This window comes from Leuciscus leuciscus (genome assembly GCF_965113295.1).
Source record: "Leuciscus leuciscus genome assembly, chromosome: 9".
In the NCBI taxonomy this organism is placed as follows: Eukaryota; Metazoa; Chordata; class Actinopteri; order Cypriniformes; family Leuciscidae; genus Leuciscus; species Leuciscus leuciscus.
The window spans coordinates 10,659,918-10,677,103 of NC_138733.1; the positions used below are offsets into that span (position 1 = coordinate 10,659,918).

The 17,186-nt window shown below is 35.7% G+C and overlaps 2 protein-coding genes across 3 annotated transcripts in view; both read left to right on the forward strand.

Annotated features, from left to right (window-relative positions):
- The window catches only part of LOC309506436 (NACHT, LRR and PYD domains-containing protein 3-like), a 271,279-nt gene that overhangs the window by 195,591 nt on the left and 58,502 nt on the right, over positions 1-17,186 (forward strand). For both annotated transcript variants that reach the window (XM_082180383.1, XM_082180384.1), the window contains 4 exons: positions 3,528-3,698; positions 5,036-5,206; positions 7,387-7,564; positions 7,920-8,587. In XM_082180383.1, coding sequence (XP_082036509.1) covers positions 3,528-3,698; positions 5,036-5,206; positions 7,387-7,564; positions 7,920-7,988 — 589 coding nt within the window. In that variant the 3' untranslated portion in view covers positions 7,989-8,587. The remainder of the gene's footprint in view (positions 1-3,527; positions 3,699-5,035; positions 5,207-7,386; positions 7,565-7,919; positions 8,588-17,186) is intronic.
- Positions 15,698-17,186, forward strand: part of LOC309506438 (NACHT, LRR and PYD domains-containing protein 3-like) — a 59,991-nt gene continuing 58,502 nt past the window's right edge. The window contains exon 1 of the mRNA XM_082180385.1: positions 15,698-16,951. The gene's annotated coding sequence lies outside the window, so the exon portion shown is untranslated. The remainder of the gene's footprint in view (positions 16,952-17,186) is intronic.

A 17,186-nucleotide genomic window follows, 5' to 3' on the forward strand; every position in this document is an offset into this window, starting at 1 on the left:
GCTCTTGTTTTTGACCCACCAAACATTTACTGAAGCTTCAGTTACTTTCTAAGGCCCTGTCCAAATGAACACGGGTATTTTCAAAACCACAGATTTTTCTATGCGTTATGGCCGTTCGTCCACACGCAAACACAGTATCTGGTCACTGAAACTGAATTTTTTTTAAAACTGCTGCCAGGGTGAAGATTTTTAGAAAGTCCAGTTGCACTGTTCTCTTGTGACGTCGGAGTGCGTGCTGTTATCTCCTTTGTTTGACGTCAGATCGTGCGCCGCTATCTCTTTTGTTTACATGAGTCTGTGCAATGGCGGACATAGCCAAAATATTGCTGTTAATAACTGTGCTAAACTCCAGACCTGCCTAAAATGTCTTGATTAAGGCTGGCGTACGATTTTTGCTGTCTTACGAGCTCGCAGATGATGAATATTTAATGATTACAGACCTGACTCCTCTTTAACCATATTTTCAAATGTAGCTTGAACTGTGCAAAAGTACGGCACTGTCTAATATTAATTGGTAAATTATTCCAGTTGTTAACAGCTCTTACAGAAAAAGCTGATCAACCAAACTCAGTTACTCTAAAATGTGCTTCACAGTCACCTCTTGATGAAGCTCTTTTGACTTTATATTTTCTCTACGCGAAGAAACAAATACTTTTAAGGGTGGGGGTGCAAGATCATTAACAATTTTGTACATTAAACAACAGGTGTAAAATACTTTTAAAACTCGTTTGTATAAGGTATATAAAGGTCTAAGAGTAGATTTTCCTGATTGTGACCATGAAGTAATACAATAAGAGAAATGAGAAAAAATCAAAGAATGCACATAAATTCTTGCAGCTTCCAATGAAAGTTGACTCCGTATAAATTTAAAATGTCTAAGTTGAGGTGTCACTGCGCAGACTATTTTTTAATATGCTTTTCAAATGTTAAATCTAAGATAACTCCAAGATATTTAAAATCTGGCACAATTTGTAATTTGTCACCACAAACTAATACATCTGGAAGATTCTCCTCCTTCCTTTTAATTTTGAACTTCAGTTTTCAGTTTTCTGAACATTTAATGTTAAACAACACTGATTAAGCCAGTCTGAAATTTTGGACATTGCGACACTTAATTTTTGTGCCACTTGTTCATTTGTTTGACCATGTACATAAATCACAGTATCATCTGCGTACATTTGAATATGTACATCCAGACAAACATCAGGTAAATCATTCAAATACAAACTAAAAAGTAGAGGCCCTAATACAGACCCCTGAGGTATCCCTGTAAAACAATCTCTCAAAGACGATACATGCATTTCAATCCAGGTACACTGTTTTTTTGATGTAAGATAAGATTCAATCCATTCCATTGTTTCTAAAAATTCAAATATAATAATTTAGACAATAAAATATTATGATTTAACGTATCGAATGCCTTTTGTAAATCAAGGAATACTGCACCCACAACCCCACCCTTATCTAATTTTGACCTCACTTGCTCGATAAAATAACACACAGCCGTTTCTGTCGAATGCTGTTTACGGAACCCAAATTGCATAGGGCATAATAAATTATTTTTTACATTTAAGAAATTTACAATTTGCTCAGTTACTACTTTTTCTAGTATTTTAGACACTACTGACAAAATTTAAATCAGCCTATAATTTGCTACATTACTCGGATCACCTGCCTTGAAAACTGGAGTAACTAATCCAGTTTTCCAACAATTTGGGAAAATAGATTGTCTAATTGATAAATTCACAAAATGAGTGATTGGTGCTAAAAAAATATCACTATTGCTTTAAAAAATGTACAATCCAAACCATTTATATCTTTAGCATTAGAATATTTTAGATCTTTTATAATATTCTGAATGTTATTCTCTGAAACTGTTGTTAGATAAAATGCAGGTTTGACTGAATTAACATAATTTAGTTCTTTATATTTAATTCCATATTTATCAGTCAAACTCTGAACTGAGTCAACAAAATAATTGTTAAATATATCAGTAATTTCATCAAGCTTATCAATTGTTCTCCCTTTAAAATGTAATTGTAATCATTTACTACATGATTTGGAGTCTTTCTTTATTAATTAATTTATAGTTTGCCATACCTTTTTACTATTACCTTTGGCCTCATTTAAAATGTTAATAAAATATTGTGCCTTAGCCTGCCGTATCATCTTAACTACACTGTTTCTCAAACTATTAAAAAATAAGTCATTTATGTTGAAAGGAATGGTTGCTGTTCTCTGCTTTTCAACAAATCATTTGCACACACACTTCTGTCATTTTTCTATCTGAAACTATAGCTGCCTGCAACATTGAAAGCTCCGGTCTCTATGTTTAGTGCGAAAGCTCACATGATTGAGGACTGGAATTGGGAACCCCTGGATTAATCTGACTCCTTTAAAGTTGTTGTTAATATGTACAGTAACATCTTATTGTTTGAAGGTAAAAGTCTTACTGATGTTTAGATAATATTAATATGTAAATAGTCAGAATAAACAAACACACTGGTTGGCTGAAGCATCAGAGTTTAAGCCTTTTTCCTCCACCAGCAGTTTCCTTTTCTTCAAATATCCTGAGCGAAGCATTATTTAAGGAAAAATAAAGTAGAATACGAACACCAAAGACCATTAAACTGAATGAATGAATGAATGAATGAATGAGGCATTTATATAGCGCTTTCATATGTACTACTGTACACCCAAAGCGCTTTACAATCATATCAGGGGATCTCTCCTCAACCACCACCAGTGTGCAGCATCCACTTGGATGATGCAACGGCAGCCACAGTACAACGGCGCCAGTGCGCTCACCACACACCAGCTATAGGTGGAGAGAGGAGAGAGAGTGATGGAGCCAATTCAATGGAAGGGGATTTTTAGGAGGCCATGATTGGTAAGGGCCAATGGGTGGAATGTGGCCAGGACACCGGGGTTACACCCCTACTCTTTACGAGAAGTCCCATGGGATTTTTAATGACCACAGAGAGTCAGGACCTCGGTTTTACGTCTCATCCGAAGGACGGGTGAGACGTAAATGGATGATGTTTCAGAGGAAAATAAGCTCATTAACATGATCTCAATGCATGTGTAGGCTGTAGTTCTTACATTAAGACTTTGAATCTCTCTATTGAGTCACATTTCTATTGAGTTTATAAGCTTCCAGATGAGACCAAATATGACACAATTATGTGTTTGATCACAAGAGTTAATCAATTATATGTAACGGGGAACACGTGGGTGCAAATGTCCTCCTGTAGATGAGTATTAGAAGTAAGGGACTGTTTCTCCAGTCAGAACCGTCTTTATATCACTATGAAACAATATCTCACATTCATCTCTGTCTGTTCAGTCCTAAAAAACAACCATTTCAAACAGTATCATTGAGCATCAACATGCATAAATCTCATTCCATCAGCTGCAGTGTGTGGCAATGCTTGTCATTATATCTGAGCTCCTGCTCTGAGACCAGAGTGAATTACAAACTACAGACACTTAAACTACAATTCACATTGTGTCATTGTTCTCTACAGGTTGAGGGATTGTGGTGTCACAGATGAAGGTTGTGCTGTTCTGGCTTCAGCTCTGAGATCAAACCCTGAACACCTGAGACTACTGGATCTGTGTGGGAATAAAATATCAAATTCGGTGAAGCTTCTCTCTCCTGTACTGGAGGATCCTCGCTGTAAACTGCAGATACTGAGGTAAGATCATCTCTCCGATATTCACATATATCTTTGTCCTCGGTAAGAAGTGTCCTTTATTGTAATTTTTAGGGCTGTTCTTTAAACACACTAAATCTCAGCACAAAAGACTAAAGACTGAAGGTCAATTTCATTTTATTCATCTCCATCACATCACATGACATGTTGCTCTTGTTTTTGACCCACCAAACATTTACTATAGCTTCAGTTACTTTCTAAGGCCCTGTCCAAATGAACACAGGTATTTTCAAAACCACAGATTTTTCTATGCGTTATGGCTGTTCGTCCACACGCAAACACAGTATCTGGTCAATGAAACTGAACTTTTTTGAAAACTCCTGCCAGGGTGAAGATTTTTAGAAAGTCCAGTTGCACTGTTCTCTTGTGACGTCGGAGTGCGTGCTGTTATCTCCTTTGTTTGACGTCAGATCGTGCGCCGCTATCTCTTTTGTTTACATGAGGCAAGTCTGTGCAATGGCGGACATAGCCAAAATATTGCTGTTAATAACTGTGCTAAACTCCAGACCCGCCTAAAATGTCTTCATTAAGGCTGGCGTACGATTTTTGCTGTCTTACGAGCTCGCAGATGAATTTTTTCACTTGGGAGAAATTGCGTGATATTCGCATGGTTGCGGCTTGCAGCGTGTGAGAGGAATTACGAGACGAGCCGAGTACGTTACGAGCACCTCCCGACCTCCCAATAATTTTTAGTTTAGTTCTTCAAATGTCAACATCACAATGTGAAATATTAGCATAATGCCTGCCCAAAGGCATACGCAAAGAAAGAAGACGAGACTTCAGGGAATTTTTGTGTTGTCGTCATGCCGTGGAGACTCTTTCAGATGTTAAGCCAGGTACGATTTTGGCCACGATTTGGCTGTCAGGGACACATTTTGCAAAACCTAAAAGGTTCCTCTGATCCTAGGCCAAAAACTGAAGTCTTTGACTGTTAGTTTGACTTGTTCCCTGACAGCCGATTAAATTTGGATTTTTGAAGCAAGTGTTACAAGTGTTGTGTTGAAGTGTTTTAGTTATTCAGCAAGAACCAAGAACTTCACACCAGAGCTCGGAACGATAACCTCTTTACTCTTTTTGTGTCACTCACTCTCCCAACGCATGCGCACACAGAACCCCCGTAACCTTGGTTACCTTGGAAAAGAATACAACAACAAGCTTTTGGAATTTACTTCTTTTTTTTTATGACAGTTATCAATTAGAAATATTTAATAGTCTGTATAGAGTTATGACTTGTATATCAAGGTTAGTCAGTTTATTTTTTGTACATGGTAAACTGATCTGAACTGAGAGAGTGAAGAGTGTGTCATTGTTCTCTACAGGTTGATTGATTGTGATCTCACAGATGAAGGTTGTGATGCTCTGGCTTCAGCTCTGAGATCAAACCCCTCACACCTGAGAGATCTGGATCTGTCTGGGAATAGAATAGGAAATTCAGCCACGCAGCTCTCTGCTGTACTGGAGGATCCTCACTGTAAACTAGAGATACTGTGGTAAGATCATATTTGACTCTCACATATGAAAAGTATATTTGAAGTGTTCAGCCTCTTTCTGTTGCTGTGAGCTTATTGAGCTGTAAATGATTGAACACATGAGCTGATCCTCAGTAACATGAAACTGCAGGACTGAGAGTCGCACTTAAACATACACTTTCATCACAATCAACATTTCAGTTTCTTGACTTTAAAGAGACTTGAATCAAAGAAAAACACAGAATGTCAGTGTATTGAAGGGTTTGAAGAGGAACAACTATCCTGGGGTGCGTTTCCCGAACGCATCGTTAGCCAACTATGGTCACAAGTTCCGTCGTTATCAGCCTAGTTCAACGATTTGGTGTTTCCCGAAACCATCGTTCCAACGAACGTTCGCAAACAGCATCGCAAACTTGTGTGGTTGGAACGATGTGGTTAGAAGCATAGTTTCTAGTTTACATGAGATGTAGACTGAATAAATCCTTATCTTTAGCATAATAAGCAAGCTGACATTCAGTACAACCCATGTTATTTATTTAGAATACATACAAATGTAATTTATGTCTTTTAGTTTTTCAAGAGATTTAAAGCACCGTTTTTGAAGACTGCGCATGTGCGAACGTGCTCTATGTAAGAACGAGCCAAATATTGAGTCTGGTAATGAAGCAAAATAACTGAGAAAAATTAGAAATGGTCTTCAGATGTCTGTAACTTATATGACAAAATCTAGCGTTAATTCGATCTCAAACAGATTAATTAAAATAAGTTATTAGTCCATCACGTGCGAGACGTCATAAACCAACGTGGTTGAACGATACTTTGCGACATACGGTTTTGGGAAACAGTCGTGACTAGCTAGTTGATTTCTCCAATGATGCATCGTACTATGGTAGTTAAGCAGCAAGCTATATAGTTGTACGGGAAACGCACCCCAGCTCAGTCACAAAGACAGATTTTAGTGACCATAGTTTCTTACAGACTACTACTGAGAGAAAGAGCGATGTTGAATGTTTATTTTTCTGATCTTCATTAATTCATTGATTTTTAATGAAGGGGAAGATTGTCTGTCTGACCCAGATTGGACCATCTGGAAAAACTTTCAGAGATCTAGTGCTCACATAACACAAAATGAAAATGATCAAGTAGGATCAAATAACTAGTTAGTTCATTTTGCTTTGTTCTCTCCTTGCACTGAATATTTTTAAAATATCATCCATTCATTTAAAGGGGGTGAAAGGTTCCGCAAAAAAAGCATAATTATATGATTTTTTAAAAACAGATGTACTATGATTCCGGTTTGCATGGATACGAAAAAAAGCGATATTTTTTTTTTTTTCTGTATTATGAATTTTTAAGGCCAGACAGGTAGTTTGTTGAGGTCAATTTGTAGAGAAAAACTACACGCCTGTGCACATATATATTCAAATGCGCATACCTGTAGACTCAACACGTAATAATTTATCATTATTCTCAGTTATTTTGCTTTGCTTTGAGAGGACTGGAATTGGGAACCCCTGGATTAATCTGACTCCATCAAAGTTGTTGTTAATATGTAACATCTTATTGTTTGAAGGTAAAAGTCTTACTGATGTTTAGATAATATTAATAGTCTAAACACACTGGTTGGCACAATCATTAGAGTTTAAGCCTTTTTCCTCTTCCTTTTCCTATTTTATAAAGTAGAACACCAAAGACCATAAAACTGAAGGTAAATGGATGATGTTTCAGAGGTAAATAAGCTCATTAACATGATCTCAATGCATGTGTAGGCTGTAGTTCTTACATTAAGACTTTGAATATCTCTATTGAGTCACATTTCTATTGAGTTTATAAGCTTCCAGATGAGACCAAATATGACACAGTTATGTGTTTGATCACAAGAGTTAATCAGTTATATGTAATGGGGAACACGTGGGTGCAAATGTCCTCCTGTAGATGAGTATTAGAAGTAAGGGACTGTTTCTCCAGTCAGAACCGTCTTTATATCACTATGAAACAATATCTCACATTCATCTCTGTCTGTTCAGTCCTGAAAAACCATTTCAAACAGTATCATTGAGCATCAACATGCATAAATCTCATTCCATCAGCTGCAGTGGCAATGCTTGTCATTATATCTGATCTCCTGCTCTGAGACCAGAGTGAATAACAAACTACAGACACTTAAACTACAATTCACATTGTGTCATTGTTCTCTACAGGTTGAGTGATTGTGGCGTCACAGCTGAAGGTTTTGCTGCTCTGGCTTCAGCTCTGAGATCAAACCCTGAACACCTGAGAGAACTGAATCTGTCTAGGAATAAAATAGGAAGTTCTGAAGTGCAGAAACTTTTGAATCTAAAGGATGATCCACATTATAAACTGGAGGAACTAAACTATGTGGGTATATTTTTTATTTAAAGCTTTTAAATTGGCCCAAGTCCAGTAACAGGCCTCATATGTTTGTAACGGAGAATATAAGATGATATTTCAGCTCCACTTTAGTCTTAGTACTATTAGTTTAATTCTGTGATGTGACTGATTTATGAATATTATATATTAATATATTTCCATTACTTAACAGTCTCTCTGTGCAAGTGATTAAGAGAGAGTTGTTTATCATTTACTGTTATTAATCTATTAGCAGCTTTTCATTCATATCTCTTACTGTAATATGAATATACTAATATATCTAGTGTATATGATGTGACAGCAGTAATGTCTCATACTCATATGTGACTGTGTTTTATTGTAGGACTCTCCGTTATTAGACGTCCGCAGCTTTTTCAGGAACAGGAGAACAAGGAGCCGCTACAGAGACTGAAGACACAGAGACACACAGCGATCACACTGTCAATTGTGACTTTGTAATGTAATTATTTTCTTGTGTCTTTCTCTTGATGAAAGCCTTTAAGGAAAGAATTGCCTTGTTTGTCTTACCAGCAGAGGGCGATAAAAGCTGCAAATGATTAGGGCCTGAGCACGGATGGTGTGATGACCCTGTTGGAATTGTTACGTTTATGTATAATTGTTTTCTAGTACATTTTTAAGTGATGCGATAAAGATGGATGCTTAAAAAAAGCACAAAACCTGTATTATTCCCATTACACAGAGTGCACAGTGTTTGGTGTAACTGTAATTTCTGTAAAATCACATTCCTCTTCACCTATGCAAAACAATCTATGTCGTTCATCTACGAAACATAAATGAAGAAATTTTGTATGAAATTTGAGAGATTTCTGTAGGCAGGGTGGACATATAATTACTTGACATGTTTAATTATAGTGATTTCTGTAACGTAACTAACCTGCCGGCTGTGTACGGACGTTTTGTGGCGCGATTTTGTATTGAAGTCTATGGGAAGTCTAGTTTATTTTCTCCTAAAAAGGGGCGGTGACAAAATTGACAGTAAAGTTCCCGGATGTGCCGGTGTAGTGAACAAATGAGTCCCACTAAAGAGATGGGTCCCAGTTTAGGACCCAAGCAATCCGATTGTTTCAAAGCATGTTTTATGGGTAATCGCTTTAGTGCCTGGTTACAAATCATACAAAATCACTTTATTATAGAAGTCGTTTGAACTGCGTTATAACGAGTCATTAATGTATTTTCACTTATATGTTTTATATATAACCGAAGCTATAGATTGTGAACATTTCTCGTTGTTAGTGTTTTTTAGTTAGCTTAGAATAGATAGTAGCATACCATACAGCTATCCGTTTATCTTGCTAGCTGAGCTTTACCTGAGCTTATACTGCCTTACCATAGACAGTATTAGTAAAAAAAAAAAAAATATTCACAGCAATTCGTAATGCAATTATAGTTATGTCATTATTTTTATCGTAATAATCAGTAATATCGCAATATGTTTGTACTCTCTTTTTTTTATTAAAAGAACCATGAACCATTTGTGTTTATTACTGTTTTTCTTATTAACAGTTTATACATTTAAATAAATGAGAGAATGCTAGCTATGTTTTGGTACTTAGTATAAATATGAATTGGTTGTCTAGCCTTGATTACAGAACAGTAATAAAATTACGGAATCACAAATCTTAATGTAATCAAACCCCTAAATTCATATAATAATCTTTTATTTTTATCCTGATTAATGAAATAAATTGAATTTTTAGGTATGTTTTGTGACGTTAAGTTATTTGTTAAGCAATAAGGCATAATATATATATATATATATATATATATATATATATGTTTTAAATTACTAGCATGTCATTTGTGTTCATATTATTTGTCATAATTCAAAACAGAACATCATAAAAATACAATAACCTTCAATGTAATAAAAATGAGTGAACCAAAACTTATATAAAAATGAAATTGATTAAATTATACAAAACAATACAAAATTAATTCAACTGAATTATGAGATGTAATAGATTTAATTTTTATTAACACAAAACTACAAGCAAAATGCGTATAATATTTGGACATTTATAGAGCTTTTTAAAATACACAATACAAAGCAGCTTTAAACAGACATACTGTAGTGTGTCTTTAATGTCCTAAATACTTTTGTGATAGTCCTCTGGCTATACAGTGTGAAGATTAAAAAAAATGAATGTTGAGTTAGCTGAGTTAAAATATTTAATGACCTGTAAGGTAAAGATTTTGAGAGAACATTTTTTTTAGGTCCAATCCTGGATTAACTAATGAGACACAAATAGATGCCGTGTCTTTTGCTGTATGTCAAGTCAAATCTTTAGTTTGAAGTAATTCATGTTGTATGTGCAGTCAATTATTTGTGGAACCATAAGGCCTAGATCATGATGCAGTCAGCTGAGATGTGCCGAGGCATGGTGGGGTCGTGACCTGGTGGACGAGGAGGCTGGACTGGCTGAGGAACTCTGCAAAAGACACAAACAAGCTGTAACATGTGTGATTCTGTTTTCATGTTTATTACAGTGCATCTGATGTATAAAGCGCTATAGAATAATTGTGACTTGACACACAATTATGCTACCTCCTTTTTACTCCAATAACTTCTCAGAAATTGCGAAGATATCACTGCTAGTTCTAGTGTGATGTTGATTAAACTAGAGAGATGGAGATGAGAAATCATTTTTGCCATTATTTTTTTTAAATGTGAACTGCATACATTGTACGACTATTCTCACTTGAGGTGAAGGACATGAAGGGAGTTTGTGCTTGTAGACATTTTTTCATATTTATAAATTCCCAATTATATACAAAAAATATAATATTTGGAAAGATCACTGCAGTTTTGAGTTGTGAAGAAAGTGAAGATAATGGAATGATCATAGTGTGTTTGAGCAGCAGAAGACAGCATAGACACTGAACATGAGGCCTTGCCAATGGGACAAATTTAGATCTGATGCATCTAAACAAAGAGCCATTTCAATATGTATACAGTAGCCTATACGGTGGCAAGAATAAGTTTGTGAATCATTTGACAATATCTGGATTTCTGGAAGTCACACTTATAAACAAACAGTACTGATCTACTAACACACAAACAGTTATATTTTTCAAAATTATATTGAAGTCATTGACTGATCATTGACAGGATAGTATGTGAAACTGTTAAAGCACCATCAAAGAACTTTTCCTCTTCGGTCCCCCTACAGGTTGGAAGCGGAATTGTCCATTACCGCTGTCGTAAATAATTTCTACACACTAAAAAAAAATGGTTCTTCAGCGGTTCTTCAGGGGTTCTTTGCGGTGGTTAAGGTGCTATATAGCACCACTACCATTTAAAGAACCTGTTAAGCCCAGTTTGGTTCTTCAGCGGTTCTTTAGCGGTTCTTTGGGGTGGTTAAGGTGCTATATGGCACCATTACCATACAAAAAACCTGTTAAGCACCTACAGTTATTTAAAGGCTCTCTTAGTCTCTTAGTTTAGTTGGTGATAGGATTAGAAAAACGACATTAAAATATAGTGATTTTCCTGAATACAAGTCCCGCCTATATATATTCCAGGGCCCCCACACAAGACTTTTTGACCACAGAAAAAATTTGTGTGGATGTGAAGTCAGATATATAGCCTACTGAAATTATGTCACAAACTTCAATAAAAAGCTATATTCATATATTAACTGCTTTTTGTTATTTGTGTAGGCCTAGTCAAATAATTAGGCTAAACAAATGAGTGACGAGAGAAGTTATGTTTAAAAACGTGTTTAAATTTATACTTACACAATTTGAAAATGTGTCAAGAACTTGTTGTTGAATTCTGTCATTTTGAAAGTAAAAAAAAAAATCATAATAAATAAATATAGAATTAAATAAAAACGTACGCGCCGATTAGTGTGCACTGTGCATGTCAGGTGCACGTGAGCGAGCGCGAGCGCCGCATTCCTCAAAGAAAATTAAGTGCCATATAGTACCAAAAGAGGTTCCCCTATTATTACGAGCCAAAGAACCACTGTTGGGTACTGTTGAGGACCATTTTTGTTGAAGCAATTATAAACAACCAAGGTGCTATATGGCACCTCTTATGGTTCTACATAGCACCATTTGACAAAGGTGCTGTATAGCACCTTTAAAGATAGGTGCTATATGGCACTTAAAGTGGTTCCCCTATGATTACAAGCCAATGAACCACTTTTAGTGCTATTTAGCACCATTTTTGTTTAGAGTGTACCATTGCACGCGCGCTATTTGTTTATCCAGCACCGGCTTTGGAAATAACGATGTCCACAGACAAGGTAGATTATGTTGCATGATTTTATTAAAGTATGATGTATTGCGACATCAGAAACGAAGAAAAACAAAATAATAACATTATAACGCTTGCCGTAAAGCAAGTCAAATTTGTAGTTTCTTATGTCTCATTCGAACTACAGAAACTCTACCCGATCTGGCAAACTTGCATAGTGCGGTTATAGCCGATAACAAAGCGAATCCAGAAGTGCCGTTCATCCAGTTACGAGTTGATGAACCACTGATACGATTTTGGAAACATTATTTTAAGGTACAAAAGAATATTTGGTGTTGCTTTAAGACTTCTCCAAAAGATAACCAGTCAGGTAATGAGGTTGAAAGTGTGGGTCACACAGGTGCCCTCCCTGTCCTTTAAATAAAGGCACACAAAACCTGGTTTCTGACAAGATGGGCTAGTGTGCAGGATGCCTCAATCCAAAAGCTTTCACAGGCATTAATTCCTCTACCTGAAGACCTGACCCTCCGGTGCTGTAGATAATCAGCCAAATATATATATTTAATGTTCTGGGGTCGTTTGTGTGTTAGTCATTTACCAAAACAATAATTACAGGGACATTGTGAGTTACAGGCTGATGTTTTTTTCCCTTCTGTGCATTATAAGTAAGGCTTTAACCTCTTTGAGAATGAAGGTGTGGGTCACATTTGTAGGGCCAAAAACAAAAGCACTTAATTCAGCCCAAAATCTATTGGTTACATTACACTCACAAAATAAATTGCTGACAGTTTCCTCAACAAAACCACAAAAAGAGCAAGTCTCATCAATATCAGAATATTTAGAGATGGATGAGTTAACAGGATAGATTTTATGAAGGATTTTATAATGAATTTCCTTAACTTTGTTGGATACACAAAATGTATAGGCAAAAGCCAGGCCTTTCTCCAAATTACATTTGTTACAAGGGATCCCCAATAGAATTTACCCCGTGGAGTAATCTTTCTCTTCATTTGAAAAATTGTGCGAATATGTCTGTTGTTGCATTTTCGATCTAAAAAATCTATCTCGCCCAAGCGTAAAGCCGGATAAACACTTTTACCTTTACTGAAGTTAAGGTGATTTTTAATTAATTGAATTAAGCCTGCTGGGATAGCTTTTATCAAGGTATTATATTCCTTTGGTGGAACTGGAAAGTTATGGAGATTCAAAAATTGCTTATAAGTTAGAATATGACCAGAATCATCAAAGACAGATAGAATGCAATTAAAGTTATTGTTAAACCATCTAGGAAAAAAGAGAGATTTATTTCTAACGGTTATATCCGCATTATTCCAAAGGAGAACTCTGTGGGGGAATAGCTATGGACAAAACACAATTTCCACGAGAGAAGGCATTGCTGATGAAAGTTAGATAAGGAAATGGGTAACTTGCTAGGCAAAAAGTTACACTTTAATAGGAAAGACAGGCCACCGAGTTTGTTGAAGATATTATTAGGAATGAAAAACCATAACGACACTGGGTTCACAAGGCATCTTTTCAGCCAGTTTACTTTAAAGGTGTTTATAGTATCAGCAAACTCCAAAAAGTCAAGGCCACTTTCACCTCTGGAATTAGAGAGTACTTCTCTTTTTAATTTGTGAGGCCTATTTTTCCAAATGAAATCCAAAAATATTTTGTTGATTTCCTTTATAGTTTTATCATTGATAAACAGAGAGAGAGAGCAGGGAATACAAAGCGAGAGAGCCCTTCCACTAGAACCGGACTCTACCGCATAATGAAAGATCTCTCTGAAGCCAGATGTTAAAGACGTTTTTAGATTTTGTCATTTTATCAGAAAAGTTTAAATGATGTCTGGTAACTGGATTTTTAGTGATATGGATACCTAGATATTTTACACTGTTTTTAACTGGGATCCCCTCCAATGATGTCTCATATATATCATGAACTGAGATAATTTCACATTTCGAAATATTGAGTTTTAGACCCGAAGCACATGAAAATTGTTCCACCAATTCCAGAGCATAACTGTTTTTTATCCTCCAAGAATAGTGTGGTGTCGTCGGCTAACTGCAATTTTAAACTCCAGATCAAATATAGAAATTCCTATCAAACTTTCATTTTGGTTAATCCTTAGACAAAGTAATTCAGTGGCTAAAAGAAATAAAAACGGGGAGATTGGACAGCCCTGTCTGACTCCACGATGGATGTCAGACCTTTTTGGACGTATCATATTTGACGATCACTGAGCTGTAAATATCTCTATAAAACAAGGTTACAGTATCAATAAATGATTTACTGAATCCAAATAAATCTAGAGTGCGGAAAATAAATTTGTGTTCTATGGAATCAAAAGCTTTTTGAAAGTCAAGAAAAATTATGAGACCATCTGAATGAAGTAAATTAGAATAATCTAGCACATCTAATACTAAACTTATATTATTAGATATGTGACGGCTTTTCATGAATCCTGACTGAGATTCTGAAATAATGTGATTTAGGCCAGTACTTAATCTTTTAGCATAAACAGAGGCTGACATTTTATAATCTAATGTTAACATCTTCCAGAAGTTAGGATTCACCTGTGACCCTTACCAAAGTTACTTCCACCTTATTCCTATGCCCCATGACGCTTTGTGCGAATTATGGGTGTAACTTCCTTTAAACTGTAAACTATCAGTGAAAAGGCTAGCTCTATGAACGTAGTAATAGGCCGCCAATTGTCAATTAATAAAGGGTCCTTGCTTGACTTGGGTATAAGGGATATAGCCTAACTCCCTTTTTCATAGTAGAGGTAATTTCTCCCTGACTGATGCATTCCTTATACATATAAAATAAAGGCAATTTAATAAACTCCCAGAAGTGGAGATAAAATTCTACTGAAAGCCCATCAATACCAGGGGATTTACTTTTTTCATTGAGTGCAGAGCTTGATTAATTTAATCTATTGACAAATCAGCGTCAGAAATTTGACTAAATTCACGATCAATAATTGTAATACGGTGTTTAATTATAGCAATACATTTTTCACAGATGTCATAGTTAAATTTAGAGGTATAGCCTAAAGATTGCTATAAAATTTGGTAACAAATTCTGATATTTCTTTTGGGTCTTTAGAGATAACTCCATCGATGTTAAGTGCTGAAAGAGCTTTCCTCTGACCGTTTCTTTTTTCCAGGACAAAAAAATAGCTAGAATTATTTTTCCCCTCCTCAAGCCATTTTGCCCGAGACCTTATATATGTACCTTTGGCCAACTCTAAGTAAGCTCTGTCGAAATCCAGATGTATTTTTTTTTATTTCCATTATCTTCTTCTTCTGTAATCTTATCTTTAGCTAGTAATACATTAAGTCTATTAACCAACTCTGAATCAGTTTTATGTTTAATATCTTTAAGTTCCTTACTTCTTTTAACTGCAATATATCTAGCTTTATATTTAAAGAACTCCCAATTTTTTTTTTTATAATCTCTGGTTAATACGGTAAATAATTATTTGGTAAGATTGATGATACTATTATTACATTTTTTGTCTTGTAACAAGGTATTATTAAGTTTCCAATAGCCCCTCATTCTCGGGTTATCATTGATGTCACTCAATTTTATTGCAACTAATTTATGATCTGATAAGGGGGCAGTGACGTGAGAAGCATCTTTTACATAGTTAAGGATAGAAGATGAAATTAGAAAAAAGTCAATCCTAGATCTAAGAGATAAACTTCTATTGGACTGTAGCCCGGTGAGCCTAAAGAAACTCAATTTGAAAGTAATGTTTATTTTACATTATAATGTGTATATTTTATTTAGTCTGTGCCTTTACAGTGTTTTCATCTGTATGCATATAGTTATATAATTATATATAATATTATTTAATGTTTAATATCTGATTTACGTACTGACGTATGACGCAATTGACGAGAGAAAGGGCGTGGCTGAATGATAGTGAGAAGAAGGAGAAACGAGACGAGTCGGACGAGGAAAAAGATTGTGAAGGCTTAAATATTAGGATTTTCACACGATAATCCCGTATATACAGACTTAATCAATCATTAGTATTGTTGCTTTGCTAATAAGAACTTTATTTAGCAATTATTTGTGATATTCATCCTGGATTTCACTCCATGCGCTCGTGAGTTGATTCGCGCGAGCAACGAGCCGATCGCATTCGGGAGGCGAACCAGATAGCGCTCCGGGTGACCGGAAAAGCCCGGAGTTCCTCTGTTGCATCGCGGGAGAGTGAGACAGCCGCTCGTGCGAGCTGTCGTCGGCAGTAATCGCGGGACACATCGCGTTCGGGAAAACATCAGGCCTGCAACGTAGAGTGTGTGTGTGAATGAGAGCGTGAATGTGGGCCCATTTAAGTGAGTTTTGATTTAAATTACTGAGTAGTTCATTGAGTATATTTGAAGACTGTGTTATTGAGTTAAACAGTTATACATTTGAGGGTGTTTAACACTTGTGAGATAGGCTAAGTGTTTGGTTTATTTTCTGAAATTGTAAATCCTTTAAACTTATTTGATTTGATATTTTATTTTATTCCAAAAGACTGATTTGAATTTTCATATTTTATTTTATTACATTTCACATTCAAATACATAAAAAGACTCATAAGACAAGTATTTGATCCAATAGTCTTTATTGCTGCTGAAGGGAATGGAATATATGTGATTATTATATGTAATCACAATAGTGACACGAATACTTAACGTTACCCTGGCCCCAGCTTTAATATAGCGGGTATCATTACTGGGGTTACATACGCAAATATTAAAATTCAGTGTAAGGATTATAGGAAGGAATATTTTAATAATTGCACTAGTAGCCTATTTGAATTGACACTGTGGTGGAGCAGCTACGCAAGTTTTGTAATGTGAATTATTCCAAACATTTATGTGATACAAAAAAATCTAAATTGATTTCCAAAACGTTTAGATACTTATTTTTTAGTTGTTTAGTTATTTCCCTATGGTAAAGCACTGACAGTCAGATTTATTAGTGAAAGCACCCCTCTGAATCTGCAATGGTTTATTCCACTGCTGTTATGACTTGGCCACAGTCAAAAACAAAAGTGAAACTTATCTTTGTTGGGACTCGGGCGCCATTTTATAGCCTACCAAAAAATATCTGCGTCACATGTCCAAGAAAGAATAAAGACAAGAGTAAGTACCAAATCTCATCATTAGTCTAAAAAGCATTCTTGAAGATTGCTTTTAGTTTAGTACGTATATTGGTACTAAAGCCTACCGGTAAACTGCGGTGATTCTTCACCGTACAACATCGAGCGCAGTTACAGTTCTTGGTCGACGATATGAAGCCTATAGACCTCGCTCTTATCGAATCATACTGCACGTAATCTTAATCGTTGTCCATTTTAGCTTTGGGTTTTTGAGTTTA